The sequence below is a fragment of the Lynx canadensis genome, chromosome D2 (assembly GCF_007474595.2).
Source record: "Lynx canadensis isolate LIC74 chromosome D2, mLynCan4.pri.v2, whole genome shotgun sequence".
In the NCBI taxonomy this organism is placed as follows: domain Eukaryota; kingdom Metazoa; phylum Chordata; class Mammalia; order Carnivora; family Felidae; genus Lynx; species Lynx canadensis.
The window spans coordinates 37371327-37391891 of NC_044313.2; the positions used below are offsets into that span (position 1 = coordinate 37371327).

The following is a 20565-nucleotide window of genomic DNA, read 5'->3' on the forward strand; positions in this document are numbered from 1 at the left end:
AGCTTGGAGACTGCTTAAGATTCTCTTTCTCTCTCTCCCTCTGCCCCTCTCCCCCACTCACTCTCTCTCTCTCAAATTAAAATAATAATAAATAAAATAAAAAATAAAAGTAGTACATGCTCATCAAAAAAAAAAATCAGAAAGTAAAAGGAAAACAAAAGTTCTATAAAAAAGAGCACCTGGGTGGCTCAGTTGGTTAAGTGTCTGACTCTTGATTTCAGCTCAGGCCATGGTCTCATGGTTTGTGAGTTCGAGCCTCACACTGGGCTCTGTGCTGACAGAATGGAGTCTGCTTGGAATTCTTTCTCTCCTACTCTCTCTCTGCTCCCCCCCCACTCTCAAATTAAATATTTTTAAAAAGTTATATTAAAAAAAGACCTATTTTTCTTGACATCTTCTGGATCCAAATTAACTTAGTTGCAGTAGATGTCTAGAGTCCTGTGGAATTGGGGGGCTCTTTTAACAATGGCTGAATTCCTGTAAATAGTAGCTAATGTTAGCTGAGTACTTGTTCTGTGCTGGTTAACATTGTTCCAAGCACCTTTCATTTATTAAATCATTTAGTCCTTGAAACAACACACAGAGGTCGAATAATGTGTCCAGAGTCACAAGGGTAGTGAGGAGTACTGCTTTTAACTACTAGGCTACACTGGCCAGTGGATCACTTCCACATTGATGCACTGGATGACTTCATCAACCAGAGGACCATCTTTCCCAAATACCAGATGTTGTCAACATCTAGCTCTATAGGAGCCAGAGAAGAAGTTTTATTTTTTAAGATTATTTTTTCTTAAAAAAATTTTTTTTTAATGTTTATTGATTTTTGACACAGAGAGAGAGAGAGAGAGAGCTCAAGTGGTGGGGTGGGGGGTGGGAGGTGGGCAGAGAGATAGGGAGACACAGAATCCCAGCAGGCTCCAGGCTCCGCACTGTCGGCACAGAGCCCGACACAGGGCTCAAACCCGTGGACCGTGAGATCAAGACCTGAGCCTAAGTCGGATGCTCAACCGACTGAGCCACCCAGGCGCCCCAAGATTTTTCTTTCTTTTTAAGAAATCTCTACACCCGACAAGGGGCTCAAACCCACAACCCCGAGGTTAAGAGTCGCATGCTCCATCAACTGAGCCAGCCAGGTGCCTTGAGAAGAATTTTATAGCAGAGTGGCAAGATGGAGATACTAGGCATGTTGGCCCCTTGAGGGAGAGTATCTTTGAGAATGGTATTTCATACAGATGACACTTGCGTGATAATTTTGTTTCCTTATTCTTAGGAACAGAGCTTATCAACCACTGAAGGATGATACTTGCATGATAATTTTGTTTCCCTATTCTTAGGAACAGAGCCTATCAACCACTGAAGGATGTTAGGAGTTGTTTGCTACTGAGCATGATCTAATGAATGCATTATGACTGATCCAGTTGTGCTGATCAAACTGCTTATTTCAGAAATGAGGAAAAGAGACTCTGAGAGATTAAGAAGCTTTATCCAAACTCTCAGTTACTCAGTGTGAGGATCAGCGATCAGGACCCAGCTTTCCTGACACATCAGATGCACAGATTTTCCAAAGGACAATAAAAATTATTTCTGGAGTGAGAAGCACGTGTGCTCCCGATAACATTTATTTTCTTTAAGGTCATGCCTGTGTTTAGAAGCCATAAATCATGGAACTTTACCATTTGAAAAGTACTTTTTTCCCTTTTGAGAACAAGTAAGAAGTGATACTTGTTTTTTGAAAGTCGCAGTCAATCAGAAGCATGTTCATGGTTATTAAATTTTGCCTCTGGCAGGCCTATTCACATGGTTAGATAAGAATCTCGGGTATTATTTTTGAACTTTGCATACCTAAAGTTTGACTGATATGACTAATCAGGTCAGTTAAGAAAACCATCAATCAGAAAACTAAACAGCAATAAAACAAGATAAAAAAGTTACAAGAGACAAACATAGTCGCACAAATATGAAACCCCTCAGAATGATTTAGTGAAGAGAAGAGACTGGCGTACCATCGCAAAATGTCTTCTCATCATCTGGGACCCTTTTTTCTTAGTCACCCCATGTTCTTTCCCATCTCTAGCTTCGGGATCTTCCTCCTACTGATACTTCATTCTGCCAGCTTATGAACTCAGATTCTTCACATCTCTACTTCACCTTATCTGGCTACAAGTTCCTGGTCAGCCACCCTCCAGTCTTCCTCTTCCCTTTCTCATTCATGTCCTTGAAGTTGCTGTTCAACCTTTTTTACTTCCTTCACTTCTAGTCACTTCTTTACCAACGCTAATCCTTCCTTCCTTCTTTCTTTCCTCCCTGCAATACCTTGAACCTTGAACAATATTTAATAAACACCCAGGTAATGATATGAGATCCAGTGCAGACATGGTCTTTGCTGTGACAGAGCAACAGTCTAGTGGAGAATACAAACAAACGCAAAGGGAATCACCATATCCCTGTAGTGTGGTAGGTGTCCCGCATGTCATGTAAACACTTATGAGAGGTATTAAGCTCAGACTCAGGTTGTCAGGGAAGCCTTCCTGGATGAGTTGACCATTAATGTTTATTTTTGAGAGCGAGAGAGAGAGACAGAGCATGAGCAGGTGAGGGCAGAGAGAGAGGGAGCCCCAGAAACTGAAGCAGGCTCCAGGCTCCGAGCTCTCAGCGCAGAGCCCGACGCGGGGCTCAAGCTCCTGAACCGTGAGAACGTGACCTGAGCCGAAGTCTGACGCTTAATCGACTGAGCCACCCAGGTGCCCCTGGAGGAGTTGACTAATATCTTTAGACTACAAGAATGAGGGCAGCTGAGAGAGCAGCCTAGAAAAGAAGAAAACTCTTTAATGCTCAGAGGTGTGAAAAAGTATGGGTGGTGTGTTGAAAGTGATGGAAAGAAGTTCAGTCTGGCTGAAATGAGGAATGCATGGTGTAGGTTAGGGGAAACACTGAGAAGGGTCAACTCCTGCGGGGTCTCAGAAGTCATGTTAAAGAGTTTGAAGCATCAGGATCTCTTTCGTGTTCTAGTAAGGTCACTGACCATTGCATATAAAATGTACAGAAGGCAGCCAAGTGTGAATTCAGGGAGATGAGTTAGGAGGGTTTGGGCTGCAGTCCAGGAGAGAGGTATGGGCATGAATTATGAATGATAAGGGGAATGGAGAGCTGTGGAGGCATTTGAGAGCTATGTATAAGGTAGAATAAAACCTGACCATAGATTAGATCAGTGGTTCTCAACCAGGCTGATTTTGACCTCCAGGGGACAGTGGGAAATGTTTGGAGACATTTGGGGGGTGGAGGCCAGGGATGCTACCAAACACTGTATGATACACAGGACAACCCCTAAAACCAAGAGTTGTCTTTGTTAAAGATGATGGCCAAAATGTCAGTAGTACTTGGGTTGAGAAACCCAGGCTAACGATCACTTAACTATTTTGATAATGAGGCGATGTCTATGAAATTATTATTCTCTTTTAAGTTTATTTACTTATTTTGAGAGAGAGAGGGAGAGAGCATGCCTGTGCACACACAGGCAAGGGGCAAAGAGAGAGGGAGAGAGAGAATCCCAAGCGTTCTCTGCGCTGTGAGTGCAGAGCCTGAGGTGGGTCTCTATCTCACAGACTGTGAGGTCATGACCTGAGCTGAAATCAAGAGTCGGATGCTTAACCACCTGAGCCCCCCCCAGGTGCCCCTTCATGGAGTTTTTAATTTGCTCTTCGGTGTTCTTACTAGCATGAGTTTACCTTTCATCTTTACATCCTGCAATCCCAGTTTTGAACACAAACGTGAGCGTTGAACTCATATGCAGGATCACTGTAGCTCAGGCACGTGTATGTATTTCATTTTCACCAGAACAGGGGAAACCCTGCACCAAAAAACAAAACAAAACAAAACAAAACAACCTCCACCGTTTTCACTTCGTTTCTTGATGCACTCACTTTCTGTCAACATTCTCTATCTTCCACTTCCTGATGAATAAGGGAAGACAGAGAAGGAAAGGGAAAGGAACGGTGGGTAGCCCTACCTTTCTTTTTTCCTCCATGTCATGATTTTCAGCGTAAGTGGTTGGCTAGTAAAATACAGAGACATAACCTGAGTCGGAAAAGATATAGGAATCCTCAGTGCTTTGTGTTTCCTAGAACACTGTTGCTTGCTTTCTGCATTTGAAACAAGTTCTGATTTGAAAGGAAAGCATGGCCTCTCTCAGGAGTGAGAGCCTTCCTCCCCCTACCCCCATGCTTACTCAGTTGTCAATGTAACATAACTTGCACACACTCTGAGTCTAACCCAACGCCCACACATTGTGAGTCCACCAGAGTTTGCGTGTCTAATACCACACGTGTCCATGGGAAGGCGGAGAGTCGCAAACACACGTGGTGCATGTATCTCCTCTGCTCGCGTGCATGCCCTGTTGTTCCTTTGGACTTTACTTACAAAACATGAATTCAGAGATGAACGTGTTAGAAATTTTAAGACCGTGACAGCTGAAATTCTATGCTTCTGAGTGCCAGATTCTGTGCGATTGCAGAGGATGCACGCTGGGAAAGCTGGCCCTGCCTAACACAGTTGTCCTGGTTCTACCTGATTCTCCTCCTTCTTCTTTTTCTCCATCACCCGCCTTCACATCTAGCAGCAACTGGAAAGGGCTGGGGAGAGAAATAACAGGTTACTGCGGGCTGCTGAAGCATGATGGGTTAGACGATAGCCCTATCCAGAGAGACGACCTCCTATCTCATCCTCACCAAGACCTGATCCTCCCCTGGCTGTAATCGAGTAATAGAAGCTCCCGCCCTGAATTGGGAAACTTGCTAATCTGTATGACATTCATTCAAACTTGTACAGTGATACAAATCATTGCTCTAAAATCACTTACATCTTTTTTTCCTAATTAATTTTTCAGTGTAAAGTTTCTCTGTCTCTGTATGTCTGTCTGTCTGTCTCTCTCTCTCTCTCATGATTATTTATAATGTCACCATTCACATATAATGACTGGGTACTCTTTTGTTTTTTTTCTCTATTTATATGAACTATGATTTTATCAAAATAAGCCTTTACTATATAAACTACTTTGTTTTACTTAACATTGTATTGTGAATTTTTTCCCAAATCAATAAATACATATCAAATCATCATTTTTTAACACCTAAAAATATTTCATTTTATTGATGTCAGAATTTACTTAGCCAGTCCCTTATTGATGGGCAAATAGGTTGGTTACAATATTTGGCCTTTATAAATAGTTCTTTAAAATATATCCTTTTATGTGTATCTATTATTACTATTATTATCATCATTTGATTATTACCTTTTGTTAAAACCTAGAACTGAAATTGCTGGGAGAGGAGATGTAGAACTCCTTTTTTTGAGAGAGAGAGAAAGAGAGAGAGCAGAGGATGGGCAGAAAGAATCCCAAGCCCCGACATGGGGCCCGATCCCATGAATTGTGAGATCGTGACCTGAGCCAAAATCAAGAGTGGAATGCTTAACTGGCTGAGCCACCCAGGCACCCTGAGAGATGTCTAATTCTTAATTGTCAAATTTTAACTTGTGTAGCAACCTCTTAGAAGTCACAGATGTTGGTGAAATATGAAGATAAAAAAGAACCCATATTTTTGACCTGCCATATTTCCCATAAAACCTTCCCTACAGTGGTGATCCTCATATCCACTTGGCTTCAGCAGCCCTTCTAGTGGATGAACATTCTTTCTCATCCTTTAGAGTGGCTCCATAGCCATTGGGCCATTCTGACTTCCTACTTACTATGGTCCAGCGATGTACCACTGAAAACCAATTAAACCAGCTGAACCAGAATTTGAACAGCTGAACCAGAATTTGAAGCTGTGGTTTGATCCATGCTCATTCATTTTTTTTTTTGTATAAAATTCTTGCACTGTATTTTTCAGATGTATTTCCATTTTTTTTGTGGAGTTCCAGACATACTTCACTCAGGATTATGCACAAACAGCTTGGATCCATTCCATTGTAGACTGTGTGACCATGCTCTGTGGTGAGTATCACCAGGGCTAGACAATTATTGGTTACTCTTGAACTGTACGTGACACTGGCCTTCCACTGCTTCTGTTTACCAGCTTTTTATGAATAGAAGGGTTTTGCTAAAAGTTGGCTAAGACTATATAAAAAGAAAAGACCGATCCTACCTTCAGCCAAACCCAACCAGACCTGCCCTTGGAATTAATGGTCTTCGCTGAGGGCAGATAGAACAGGTGATTAACACTCTCAAAAAGACATACTATTTGGTGCTCCCATATAGAGATAGGGTGCTGGACCTCACAGGACTCATCCTGATTTGGGAAACAGTTAACCATACAGTATATGCTTGACCTCTCTTTGCTAAATGCTATGGCCCCTCATTCTCCAGTCATGAAAACGGTCATTGGATCGCACTATGAGCCATTCCTATATGATCTCCTTAAGCAAATGCCAACGAAATCTTGTTCTTATTCTGTTCCCTTCCCAGAGGTTCAAAATGTGGCTCATGGATTTTGTTTTTCATGCGTAAACCTTCATTCTTAGAGAAGTATGAGGGAAGGATAGGATGGTACAGTCATGTGATCAGCACGTTCACCGTCACTATAATTTCATTCAGGAAACCCCAAGGGTGCTACAGAGGACATATAGAGTCATCTCAAAATCCATGGAATCCCTCAATCCATCTATGTCGTAGAGGAACGCTAGTCTTGAGATTTTTCTTTTCGAACGTTTTAAACCAAAGTCCTTAAATGAATGTCTTAGAGAGTTTCTGAGATTGGGACAAGTTGGAATGATCTATTTGCAGTCTAGACCCATTTAATCATTTCATTTAAATGAATCCTTAGTATTAAAAAAAAAAAACCACTATTATCTCTTCAGGCCATGTCTTATGGCAAAAAGGAAATCCCATATTATTTAACAACTTATAAATAACATCAACTGATTCCATTCTAGGTACTGATTCGTACTTATTTTTAGAAAAAAAAATGGACATACTCAGGAATCAATTGAATTGTGCTGAAATGTATTTCCTTTGTTGGGGGGAATTTGAGAGCAGTTCTGGGACGAAGAGCACGTTTCATGAGAAGGCTAAGTTGACTCCGTCTACTGATAACCCTGGAAGGTCTTAAGGGATCAGAAAATAATATCTTTGGGTTTTCTACCCTGTTTTCTTGTTTGTTTGTTTTGTTTGTTTTTTTAATCAGGAAGATTATCAGTTGGTTTTCAGGGTCATGTTATTAGTCACAGCCTTTGTATGACCATGCCAAGTGAGCCATGTTTATCTTTCTCAGATGACACAGGTGACTCATTTCCCTCACTGTTATCTTTTGGAGAATATTTATAATCCCCAGAAGAGAACTAAATGGCCTTTGGTGACCAACAGGATCACAGTGACTGTGTGATAAAGCTGGGTCGTATTAGATGCAGCATTTTAAAATTCAAGGACTGGAGGCCATGCAAGGACTTGAGGCCTGTTGGATCCACTTTCCATGTACCAGTTTCCATGTTGCTCATCTGGCAACACTAGTTGAGGTCAGGAGATGGAGAAGAGGCTGCAGACACCCACTGGGGGCACTTTTCATTGAGTTTAGTGTAAGTTTTGTCACTTTCCAATAGCCATAACGGCAGCAGCCTGGAGAATTAGATATATTCTCGGGAGTTTTGCTCCTTCCTGTTCTCCAGAGATTATATAGGCACACAGCCACTGTTTTAACTAGGCAGGAGACATCAGGCTGACGGCTGCTTCTGTCACGTACATTTGAGTCGGGCCCCAGTTTCAACCTGACCAATACAAAATTATACTCCACAGATACCCGAAGAACTTGCTCTTCTGATCTTCGTACTAGGAATGCTGCTCAGCATGAGTTGTTCCACAGAAAGAATTCTCATGCTTTCCCCATGTCTCCTCTGCCATCAGTCTGGGAGGCCCAAGGAGACAGAGTAACAGGGTGAAATAACCCTGAACTTGGTGTCAGGTGCCCTGAGTTATAGTTGTTGGTGATCTTGGACATGTCATAGTCCCCTGAACTTCAATTTCTCCTTGGTCTATTCCAGCTTAATTAATATTCTATAAACCTGAAAACTGGCACAATTATAATACATTGTTAAACCACAAATAGAGTGAGGCCAACCCAAATGTCGCTACGGATGTGAGGCATTTTCCTAGATTTTCTGGGTTTTGATTTCTCATCCACAGGGTTTCCTAAAGCCTGAAAACAGTACCAGATTGTGGAATGGTCTTTTTCCTTGGCCTTTTCCTGCATAACACTAGTGGCCACACAGTGTTGCCACTTTCCTTCCCTACTAGTTAACTGTGATAATTATTGCTAATGATGCATGATTAATAGTATGTGAAACATACAAGTCACATCCCTGTGTAAGTGGCATGTAATTTAAATAAGGAGCTGATTCACTATTTTAAAAGCACCTCGAGCCCTGGAATTATGACTGTAATAGAATGGAGAAGCGAAGGGCGCACGGAAATGCAACTCAGCAGAATCGATCCTAATTCCAGCTTTGCTACTTGTTCTCCGTGTGACCATAGACAAGTCATTTCCTCTGTCCTCAGTTTCCAAATATGTGGAATGAGCGAGACGGGCTTGATGCCGTAAAGGTCAACCATTCTCTGTTCTGTCAACGCAACACCACAGCCTTTCCACAGTGCCCTAAAGGCCTCTCTGCTGAACCTATTTATTATTGTTTTTGAAGCTCCACTTGGGAGTGTCGTCAGTAACCATTTATCCTGTCAAGTGGGAATCATGCTGGGTGGCTTGCTTGCATCGACTGGTCTCATCCTGGGCTCATTTGCCACCAGTCTGAAGCATCTCTACCTCACTCTGGGAGTTCTCACAGGTAAGGGCTCTTTGTACCGCTCGTCTCCCCACCCCCTTCAGGTGTTGTCAAGCACATCAACAGAACTGTATTCTGTAAAATAGTCATCTTGTTAGATGCGTAACGTAAATTTTTTTTCATGTTTATTTATTTCTGAAGGAGAGAGAGAGAGCATGAGCAGGGGAGGGGCAGAGAGAGAGGGAGACACATAATCCAAAGCAGGCTCCGGGCTCTGAACTGTTAGTACAGAGCCGGGGCTCGAACCCACAAGCGGTGAGATCATGACCTGAGCCGAAGTCAGACGCCCAACTGAGCCACCTGGGTGCCCCACAGTTGCATAATTTAGTTGACTTAGCTTATGTCTACCTACCTAGCAGTTAAAAGAGCTGGAAATGCAATTGATTGCACTCCTGGAATGAAAATGTATCACTCCTTCAATTCAGCCACATGATAGAAGTGATTTCCGGCTTCCCCTCTGGTAGCAGTGGATGGCTGAGATTCTGTACTCAGAAGCAATGAGATGTTAGCCAGGGCACCATAAATTTTCAGCAGTCATCATTCTCCCAACCTCTTTGCCGAGACACCAAAACACTATCTGCGCTCGACCTGAGTTGCCCCTGCTTTATAGTGAGTGAGGAGCATCATCCAATAAATGGGGATTTACAATTTAAAAAAGAAAGCCCCTTATTGTGAAGATTTTTACATTATGCATTCTCTCTCAATGTGATGGAATTATGCTTTAGAGAATTATGACGAACCCTGCAAGAAGAGAAGTAATCTATGTGCATCCCATAAATCATACCTAAGGGCACTGCATAGCATCAAGGTGGGGTCACTCGGTGGCACTGGAGTGGCATTTTGCCCCATCACTCAAAGGAATGTGGAATAGCACTAACTCAGTCTGGGCTGTAGGGGTAGCATGATCTGGTCAATGAAGGACACAATCTCATAGTGATTTTATAAATCTGGCTCTGTCTGCTTAAAAAAAAAAAAAAAAAAGGTATCTGTTCCATGTAACCCAAAAGTCCCAACCGCTAGGTGTCCGGTCATCCCATTTTACCAAGGAGTGCCCTGGTCTTAGCACTGAACATCTCGTATCCTGAAAACCCATCAGTCCAGGCAAATCTGGATCATTGGTCACCCAGCACTGCGGATGGGAATAGGAGCCGAAGGTCGTTCTGTTTTTCCATTTAGATGCCATGAGTTCAAGGTTTTTACACTCTTCAGATTTTCTTGACTTAAAAGGAATAGAAGCTGAAAATCCTTAAAAGGCTTTCTGCTGACTTTAAGGAATATGTTCAGGTTACTATGTGTACATGCTGTGTTCATACACAAAGTTGGCATGAAGTTTCCCCATTATGTGAAATTATTCTGAAACTTTCATGGGGTCATATATGCTATTTAAACCCAAATTCCATGAGTGGTCCAGATGATCAGAGTTGTGTTTTCATAGGCAGTGAAGAGTTGAAGTAATCCTCTGGATAATTCAAGATAAAAAGAGGTATTGGGTGGGGAGAATAAGTTTCTTGGGTCAGCATTATCTTTGTTTTCTAGTTAATTCAAATTCAGTTCGTGTAATGATTTTTTAAGCTCTTCCTTTCATTTTAATATTTCATATATTAAAATATATTTCATTTCATATATCTATCTATATCTATATCTATATATATGACTTTCTTCTTTGGAAGCAAACCTTAAAAAAATATGGCAGATATAGATATAGATATCTGTAGATATCTATCTATCTATCTATCTATCCATCCATCCATCCATCCATCCACACACACTATACTTCCCAAACTGTGAATGACTGGTCAGGGAGACTCCTCTTCAGCTTGGTGTAGAAAATAGTTTTAAAAGGGTTTGACAGAAGGCCAGATTCTCTTTAATCCAAATAAGTTTATTCTGAAATACTTTGTTTCATCGGCTGCTCACGGTATACCAGAACTCATATACTTCTCTTCATCCTTAGGTCTCGGATTTGCACTTTGTTACTCTCCAGCTATTGCCATGGTTGGCAAATATTTCAGCAGACGGAAGGCCCTTGCTTACGGGATCGCTATGTCAGGAAGTGGCATTGGCACCTTCATACTGGCTCCGGTGGTTCAACTCCTTATTGAACAGTTTTCCTGGCGGGGAGCGTTACTCATTCTTGGGGGCTTCGTTTTGAATCTCTGTGTTTGCGGCGCCTTGATGCGGCCTATTACTCTGAAAGAGGACCCTACAACTCCAGAGCAGGACCACATCTGTAGAACTCAGAAACAAGACTTTAAGCGAGTGTCTCCCTGTGCAACTTTGACTAAAAAATGGGTGCAGACCTGCCTCTGTTGCTCTTTGCAACAGGAATACAGTTTTTTACTGATGTCAGACTTCGTTGTGTTAGCCATCTCTGTTCTGTTTATGGCTTACGGCTGCAGCCCTCTCTTTGTGTACTTGGTACCTTATGCTCTGAGTGTCGGAGTGAGTCACCAGCAAGCTGCTTTCCTTATGTCCATACTCGGGGTGATTGACATTATTGGCAATATCACATTTGGATGGCTAACTGACAGAAGGTAAAATCCGTAAACCACAGTCGGCGCCCTACCAGGGGACTCCCAGCTTTGAGATCCCCCTCATCCCCTTACCCTGTACAAAACCTACATCTGAGTGACGTTAATGAGTTTTCAGTATCTGAGGGCAACCCCCCTGCTGTTTCTTCTAGGTAGAGGTTGGAAACCTTTTCCTGTAAAGAGGTAGACAGTAAACGTTTTTGGCTCCGTGGGTCATGTGATCACAAGTATTCAGTTCTGCTGTTGTAGCACAAAACAACTATAGACAATATGTGAAGAAATGAGAGTGGCTATGTTCCAATAGGACTTTACTATGGATACTGAAATTTTAATTTCCCAGATAATTTTCACACGTTGAAATAGTATTGTTCTTTTGATTTTTTATTCCAACCACTCAAAAATAGAAAACGCTTCTTAGTTCACAGATAGTGCAAAAACAGGTGGTGATCTAGATTTGGCCATGGTTTGCCAACCTCTGTTCTAGACGGTTCAGGATAATGGGTATGTCTAAATTGCAGAAACCTGTGGTAACCACAAGTTCTGGTGACACATTTCATTCCATCCGAAGTCAAGTCAGTGCTCAGGCTGGGTGTTGCGGTTTTAGTTTAAAGACAAAACAAAACAAAACAAGCAAACAAACAAAAAACACAGAGGCTGGCTGGAAATGGAGAGAGGAACAGAATTGAGTCCAGGCAGGGAGATTAGGTGCAAAACTAACACATTATTTATAGCCACACATTTGTGTTTGACCGTGCTGATAGCAAATACTTACAGTATGATTTTAGGCTTAGAAACCCAAGTTGTAACAAATCTACTAGGTAGTTTCTTAAGCTAATGCTTACTGCTTGGATTGAAGAAGAGTGAGATACTCAGATTCTCTTCACACTCGAGCTGTGACCTGGGAGAGCAATCATCATGTGGCTTCTCACATATTATGTCTTCGGTACTTACTCAGTGTCCAACAGCCATTCTCCAGTGCTATGAGTATAATATTTAAAGTTAATTCCAAATTTAATGGTTAAGGAAAAGCGGGAAGAGCTGGGGTCTCTATCTTGACAACTAAGACCACAAGAAGCAGCCCCAGTGTAGGTTTGATAGAGGCATCTCTGCTCAGGGGCTATACCAGACCTAAGTTCTTCTGCTGGCTCTGCCCCTTACTATCCCTGTGACCTAGGGAAAATTAGTGACCCTCAGATCTTCAGGGGTCTTCATCTGTAAAACAGGCGAGTGCAATATTTTTCTGTTGACCTCTTAGCATTTTGTGAGGCTCAAATGAGACTGCGGGTTGAAAAACATTTCTAAAGCATAAATGGCCGGGGCTGATACTATACCGAGTCTTTGAAATAATTGGTATCAATGATGAGTTTGGAGCTATAGGGGGAAAAGGTAACGGAAGTACCACTGGGGAGGTCTTGAAAATAACACTTAGTCCTAGTACAAGACTGACATCATCTCTGGCCAGTCATTTTAATGTCTTCATATTCTAGCTTCTCCCTTGTGTAACTTGGGTTATTGACCACATATGACGTAGCAGACACCAATGGGTGACGTACCTGAAAGCATGTAATATGGTAGACGGCTAGAAAATAGTCTCCTGACACTCGACTTGTTATTTCACAACTATCCTTAGGGTGACCGTATGGGATAGGTAACCTTCCCATTATACAGCTTAAAGAAATGGAGATTAGAGTCAAGCAGTTAGTAGGTGACAGAACGGGATTCAGACTTCCGTCTTTCTAGTTTTAGAGCGTATTTTGTGCCACACCATGTTTCCTGGGAAGATGAAGTCTTGTGTTTTCCCATACCAAAAGAAAGATAGGTAGACAACATGGATAACGGGAAGCCTTCTCTATAAATAACTGCAGTGCTTATCGCTGCATGGCCATGGTTCCAAAGCTCTTTGATAGAAGCTGTGCATTCTGCACTCATTCTTGGTCTTCAAATCCACAGGTGCCTGAAGAATTACCGGTATGTCTGCTACCTCTTTGCCGTGGGACTGGATGGGCTTTGCTATCTCTGCCTCCCAATGCTCCAGAGTCTTCCCCTCCTCGTGCCTTTCTCTTGTACCTTTGGCTACTTTGATGGTGCCTACGTGACTCTGATCCCAGTAGTGACTGCAGAAATAGTAGGGACCTCGTCTTTGTCATCAGCCCTCGGTGTGGTGTACTTCCTTCATGCAGTGCCGTACTTGGTGAGCCCACCCATCGCAGGTAAGTTTCCAGAGAGATCCCCCAGACACCTCTGCTGTTTGTCATACTGATGTGAAAACTGTCAACTCACACACAGACAATGGGGACTGGAAGTTAAGTTGGGAAGAGCGAAAGAGAAAGGGATTCAAGAGCCACCGAGGTATCATGGTCTCACTTGTATCCTTGTTTTATCATTTTCTTCCAGCCAAGTGGAGACTTTAGCCTACTTGGAAAGAAAAAGTCCAAAATTAGGGTCTTGATTCCATTCCACACTAATGATGGGAGCAATGGAATGGAGCAGCTGTTCAGGCTTATAAATAAGTCAGGCACATTCAGAGGGAAGTCTGGAGGGAGTACAGGATTCCACTTGGGGAGAGTGGGCAGTGAGGCTGAAATGGTAAGTGAGTGTCATAGCGGAGGGTCTTGAGTGCCAGCCAAAGGAGCCAAAGGAGCCCTATATTCTTAAGAGACTACGGATAGTATTTTTATTTTATTTTTTTTTAATTTACATCCAAATTAGTTAGCGTATAGTGAAACTATAGAATGATTTCCAAACCCAGCCATTGCTAAAGCAGCCAACTAGGGGAAACTGTGGCTGTTTCTCAGCTGCAGATAAAAATTCCTGGTCAGGGGTGCCTTGGTGGCTCAGTCAGTTAAGCCTCCGACTTCAGCTCAGGTCATGATCTCATGGTTCGTGGGTTCGAGCCCTGCATTGGGCTCTGTGCCAACATCTCGGAGTCTGGAGCCTGCTTCAGATTCTATATCTCCCTCTGTCTCTGCCCTTTCCCTGCTTATACTCTCTCTCTCTCTCTCTCTCTCTCTCTCAAAACTAAATAAACATTTAAAAAATTTCCTGGTCAGTTTAAATTCTGTGATATAGGACCATCTTTTTAGTGCTTTATTTTTTGGAAACTGCCCCCAAAAGGTCCCCCAATCCTACCTTGGTAGCCAATTTTTGTGTTTACCAACCTTGGAGGGAGCAGTGTAATTCAGTTAAAAAGTCATAGTGCATAAATGAAATTTGGATTCCTGGATCCTTTTTTTTGATCCATGGCCTTCATTTGGCAAATTAGACATTCTCGTTGCCAGGCATTGGAGGATTAGGGTGTAAGTTCTTACCATAATACTTCTCTTATTTAATTACCGTTAAAATGACAACTCTCTACTCAGTCTCTTTTGTTTGGTGCTACAGAAATGCATAAGCAAATCACAGGATAACTAAAATATTCGAGAGTAGTTTGAATTACAGGAAACTTTGTGGGGCTTGTAACAATTTCTGCATACCGTTTTTGACTAATGAAGTGGGTGAAAGGAAAAATCATATACTTTTCCAGAGGATTTCTTGGCATAGAAGTTTAGAGGAGTTTTTAAAAAACTTTTTAATCGTAAAATAATTGCCTGCCAAGGTCTAATTTGATGCCATCGATTCTCTGATCATCGTGGCCCATATTTTGCATATCATATGCCCTGGTTCTCCTCAAAATTTAGAGCGGGAATTGATATTGGGATTAATTTGTTGCAAAAGGAGATAAAGAAAAGAATTAAAAAAAAAGCCATGATTGCAGAATGATATCTTGTGAAGTTTGCGTTGGCCGCATCTAAGATGGCCCAAAGTTCTGATTTTCACTGTATGGGGTACAATGACTGGATCCAGCCGAAAATTTGGATTCTTCTATATCCAGGAGCATGTTAATGTCACTCAAGATAGACATTATGTGGGTGTTGGGAATACTACCAGCATTTGGTACAATTATATTCTCTTAATACCAGAGATAAGTGATCCCAATATCAATAATTTGATGCTATTTTTATCTTTTCTACCATATTTTCTAGGATTAATAACAATATTTCTTGTGCGATTACTAAGAATGGGACATTCCTCCAAACACTTTACCTAGCGATGACAATCCATTTAAGAACTTTTCCTAGAAAACAGAATGCATTTTCAGTTGCTGCACCATATTTTTAGATCTGCTTCTCATGTCAAAATTATAATGGTGGTGCTAGCAATCTATTGTTCTTATCCTTCGAAATGATTAGATTTGGGGCACCTGGGTGGCTCAGCTGGTTAAGTGTCCAACTTCGGCCCAGGTCATGATCTCACAGTTTGTGGGTTCGAGTCCCGTGTCAGGCTCCGTGCCGACAGCTCAGAGCCTGGAGCCTGCTTCGGATTCTATCTCCCTCTCTCTCTCTCTGCCCTCCCCTGCTCACACTCTGTCTCTCCCTCTCTCTCTTTCTCAAAATTAAACATTAAAAAAATAAAAAAGAAATGATTAGATTTGAGAGTAGGTAAATAATTGAATTGTCAACTCCACAATGTAATTTCGCTGTTGCTTATTACAGGATGGCTTGTGGATACGACGGGCAGCTACACTGCAGCCTTTCTGCTCTGTGGATTCTCAATGATATTTAGTTCTGTGTTGCTTGGCTTTGCTAGACTTGTAAAGAAGATGAAAAAAACCCAGCTGCAGTTCCTGGCCAAAGAGTCTGACCCGAAGCTGCAGCTCTGGACCAATGGATCGGTGGCTTACTCTGTAGCAAAAGAGTTAGATCACAAAGATGAGGCATCTGTCGCTGTCGCAGTGTCTGGTTACAACCCCACATGACCAGTGGCCCGGAGCCTGGGAATCTTCAGGGCTGAGAGAGGTGGGACCACCAGACCGTGTGTGTCTCTGAAGCATTTTATTTTGGCAGAAGCACTGCCTTCCGAGGAAATTATTATTGTTGTTTTATTAACGCGTTTATAGGGGAAAATAGCAAATAACAAAGCACGTTGGACTGGCTCAGAGCTTCCTCATTTGGGATTTGTACTCACAATTGAACTCACATCTTTCAGGCAATGAGCATCACTCCGTGGAGAATGTTAGGACATAGCTGATGCAGCTAGTGGTAATTGGGGGTAATTTCAAGGCATGACCAAAGAAGATGACATTGGGAAGCTTTGTCTCCAACTCTCTGGCCCTCCATCTTCCTCAGTCAGAAGGTAAAGAGAAACAATGACGTGTAGGTGAGCTTACTTTATGCTTTTTTGGAGAAGGGGGTCTGTATGAATCACTGCCTTTTGAAGAATCTAAAGTATTCTTCAACAACTCTGTTTAAAGCCCTGATGAGAATCTCCACTGTGAGGAAGGGTTGGCATCTTCACCTCTCCACCTCCACTGAAAGCCTTCTTCCTAAGACTGAGCCCCTCACCTCTGACCCGGCCCTCACCTCTGTTCCTATCACATATAATACTGAGTTTAGCAGAATACGCCAAGTCACAAGGGTGATTCCTCAGTCTCACCTGAAATGTTAACACCAACACGTCTTTAGAAACAAAGCTTTTATTGAACTTGCACACACATTCCTGTTAGGAACTGAAAAATGTTGGCAGTATTCCAACTGGGCAGGAATTGAATTCTCAAATCAGCAGGGGTCTGATGGGAGTTTTCTTTTCAGACCAGACATTTAGGTTCATCATTACCCAAAAGGGAGGTTTGCCTGAAAAAGATTGTTCTAGAGATATTCCAGAGGTGAGATTCCTTTCTGCCTGTGTTAATTCTTGTTCCAATGTCCACTGCCCTTTATCTCTTGATGGATAATCGTTCGAAACTTTATGGGCCTCTCCAGATGAATGAGAAGGCTTCAGGGGTTAACCTCAGCATCCTAGCCCTCTCATTAATTAGAGCTTTGTTCAGGCGAGAGGGAGGAGAATGTTAAGAAGGCTAGAGGTGTGGTATTTTACAGTTCATAGAACTCTTTCACATACCTTCACTCCTTGGATTAGAATAGTTTACTCATTCTCAAGTAGTCTATTTTCCTATAGTTTGGGACAATTTCTGACTCTTCAGAGGGAGGGTATCAAAGAGAAGAGAAAGGCCAGAGCCTCCAGCTTGTCTCCAACCGCTTTTAAATCCACGGAGTGATAGCCCTGAATCGCCAAATCGTGTCATACCTGTAAATTAGGAGAAAATTACACAATTGAGAAAGGATTTTAATTATAGAGAAATTTTAAATCTGAACCTCAAAGAAATATTTTTACCCTAAAGGCCATTTAATCCATTGTCCCTCAGGCGGTCTCACAAATGCCTGGTCGGCATTGAGGAGGATCCTAGGTTGACGAAGCGTGTTCACCAAGAGTCTTCGCCTATAACTGGATTATTTCATAAAATTGCATATTAATACATTGCTTTCAGAATGAAATACTGACTTGATTTAATGGAAGAAAACTGTAATATTTCACTGCTGCTTTCCAAAGATAAATTTGAATGTCGCCTGTTATCTTTTTACTTAGCTCAAGAATTAAGTTTTGAACCCACTTACTAGATCATTTGCAATCTACAAATAATACTTGGAAAATATCTGTAAAAAGTCAAAGTTATGATGAACTTATGTGTGTTTGGAATAGCACTTTATACTAGATATCATTTCTTGAATCTTCAAGCCTAAAGATTTTTTGAAATATAAGTAGTTCTAAATATTCCTAGACGTATTTTTTCCTAGCAGCCAGAGTAAAATTTTCTTTCTCCAGTTCTGCAATATGATTTCTCTGAAGTATTATAAGTGTTCCTGAAAAATGAGTGTAGAAACCAGAGCTTTAAAAAATTTGTTTAAAGTATTTGGGATATTTTTACTTTCTACATGCATAAATTTGTATTTTACTTGCCCATTTGGAGCGCAATTTTAGAAAACCAGCAAGGAAAATGTAGATCTTAGACTCCACCATTGTATCTCCACAAAATTTTACTGTTAAGGTTCCATGTGCCTATACTGTTTTTTCCAAAAGGGAGAGATTCGTAGGAATGATGTGTTTTGTGGAATCAAGAACAAAATTGTGGTAGGATGATTCTGCATCTTAAAATATTTCTTCATATCACTGTGAGCTCTACTTTGAAATTGAGTAGAAAAGCAAAGAAGCTAACTTCTATCGATACACTGTACCATTGGGCCTTTTTTTTTTTTTTTCAGATTGTGATTTTACTAGTAGATCAGATATTTATGCTCATATTTTCTTATTTCAAAAGCGTAATAAAATGAGTTTATATTTGTGTTTGGAAACACATTTTTCCCTGTACAAGGGGTTTGGATTGAATGGCGAGTGAGCTTGTCTGGATTATGCTAAAATGTAGCTGGCATATAAAGATGTGGTAAACAATCAAATAATTTACAAAAGCCAAACCCATGTATTGAGTGTTTTCAATGCATTAGCTACTGTGCTAAGCACTTCCTATGCATTGTATTATCTAATCCCCATAACCTCCATTATCACCACTTGATAGATGTGGAAACTGGGGTAGCACGTGGCCACTGCACTTCCATTGCCTCCAGGGAAATCCGGTAAAGCCAGGAATCTATCTGATGCTGGACCCTGCCTCCTTCCCCTTGTGCCTATCTGGGTTATCTTATGTGTGTTGAAAAGCCATTTGGAAACAGGCCCTCCCTCGAGAAAAATTTAAAATTTTTTTTTCAACGTTTTTTATTTATTTTTGGGACAGAGAGAGACAGAGCATGAACGGGGGAGGGGCAGAGAGAGAGGGAGACACAGAATCGGAAACAGGCTCCAGGCTCTGAGCCATCAGCCCAGAGCCCGATGCAGGGCTCGAACCCATGGACCGCGAGATCGTGACCTGGCTGAAGTCGGACGCTTAACCGACTGCGCCACCCAGGCGCCCCTCCCTCGAGAAAAATTTTTAAAAAAACCTCTGGATTATGCTTCAATCTACCAATTCGTATAGGTAGGAAGATTCTAGAATGGAAATTTCCAAGAGTTTTCCCAAGAGTCTGGTTCTAGCAAGACCACTACTTCCAGGCTAAGTGGTTTAATTTGCTGTCTATTGATCCAGGCCTCTCTTGGGGAGCATTTACGTGTGTGTAACAGGGAGAAGGAGAAGGTTGGGAAACATACTTTGTCCCAAAAGAGAGTTCCACCTTCTGCATTACCAGAGTCATGCTTTCTCAGTCAACAGTTGAATTCTTTCTTAAGTGCCTGCACCATTGCCCAGTGATGACGGAGATGGTGTCTATCTGGCACTCACCTTCCTCGTCTCAGTGGGTCTAATTCTGAAATTGTTTACTGAGCTGAGATAGTATGAAACATCAAGGTAGATATCTGAGTTTCTCTTCTCATACTTCAAAGTTCGAGCCTTTATTTTTTTTTTCTAAACCAAACAATAGATTTTTATACCTGTTGCCAGAGCAGCTACTAGTGAGAGACGACTGGGATTTTGTCCCATAACACAGAGAAATATTTGGTAGGGGGGAATGGGAAAATACTAAATCATGATCAAAAGACTGACATTTAAAACATTTTATTATGGAACTTTTCAAACGTACAAAAAAAGAACAGTAAAATGAACTCGACATAACTACCACACAGCACCTACGATTATCTATCTTTCACCCTCCCCCTTGATGAACCTATTTGAAATACATTAACATGCTGACAGGGTATGTCTTCCTTCAGCTGCCAAGGAATAACTGAACCTGGCGACAATAATTTATTCCTGCAAGCAGAGGGTCTGGGTGGTTTAGTATCACCTATTAATGGACCACGTCATTACAAAGCTGATTGGGTCCGCTTTCTTTCTGTGGACTTTGGGCATCCAAGTTACAGGTTAAAATTCTTCCTCTGTCTTTCCCCAGCCCCCATGTGATCTATCCACCTGAAGCTTAAGGAGGTATCATATAAGTGAAAGTGCTTTTGAATTCTGGAAAAATGTGATGATTATTACTCTTAATTATTTTAAGTGTCAGCGACCTCTTTCAGGAGTAAAAGCACTATATGTATATACATACATACGTACGTACGTTTATTTATTTATTTATTCATTTATGTATTTATTTTTGGGAGAGTGCGAGTAGGTGAGGGGCAGAGAGAGGGGGACAGAGGGTCTGAAATGGGCTCTGCACTGATAGGCTGACAGCAGTGACTCCGATGTGGGGCTCGAACTCACTAACAGTGAGATCTGACCTGAGTTGAAGTTGGATGCTGAACCAATTGAGCCCCTCAGGTGCCCCTATTTTTAAGGAATTAATTTATGGCC

General features: G+C 41.7%; 1 protein-coding gene across 1 annotated transcript in view; it reads left to right on the top strand.

The window, feature by feature from the left end:
- SLC16A12 (solute carrier family 16 member 12) overlaps nt 1-18700 on the top strand; it is a 55328-nt gene extending 36628 nt beyond the window's left edge. The window contains 5 exon segments of the mRNA XM_030334715.1: nt 5886-5989; nt 8683-8826; nt 10778-11357; nt 13305-13564; nt 15887-18700. Coding sequence (XP_030190575.1) covers nt 5886-5989; nt 8683-8826; nt 10778-11357; nt 13305-13564; nt 15887-16149 — 1351 coding nt within the window. The 3' untranslated portion in view covers nt 16150-18700.
- The last annotated feature ends 1865 nt before the right edge of the window (nt 18701-20565 follow it).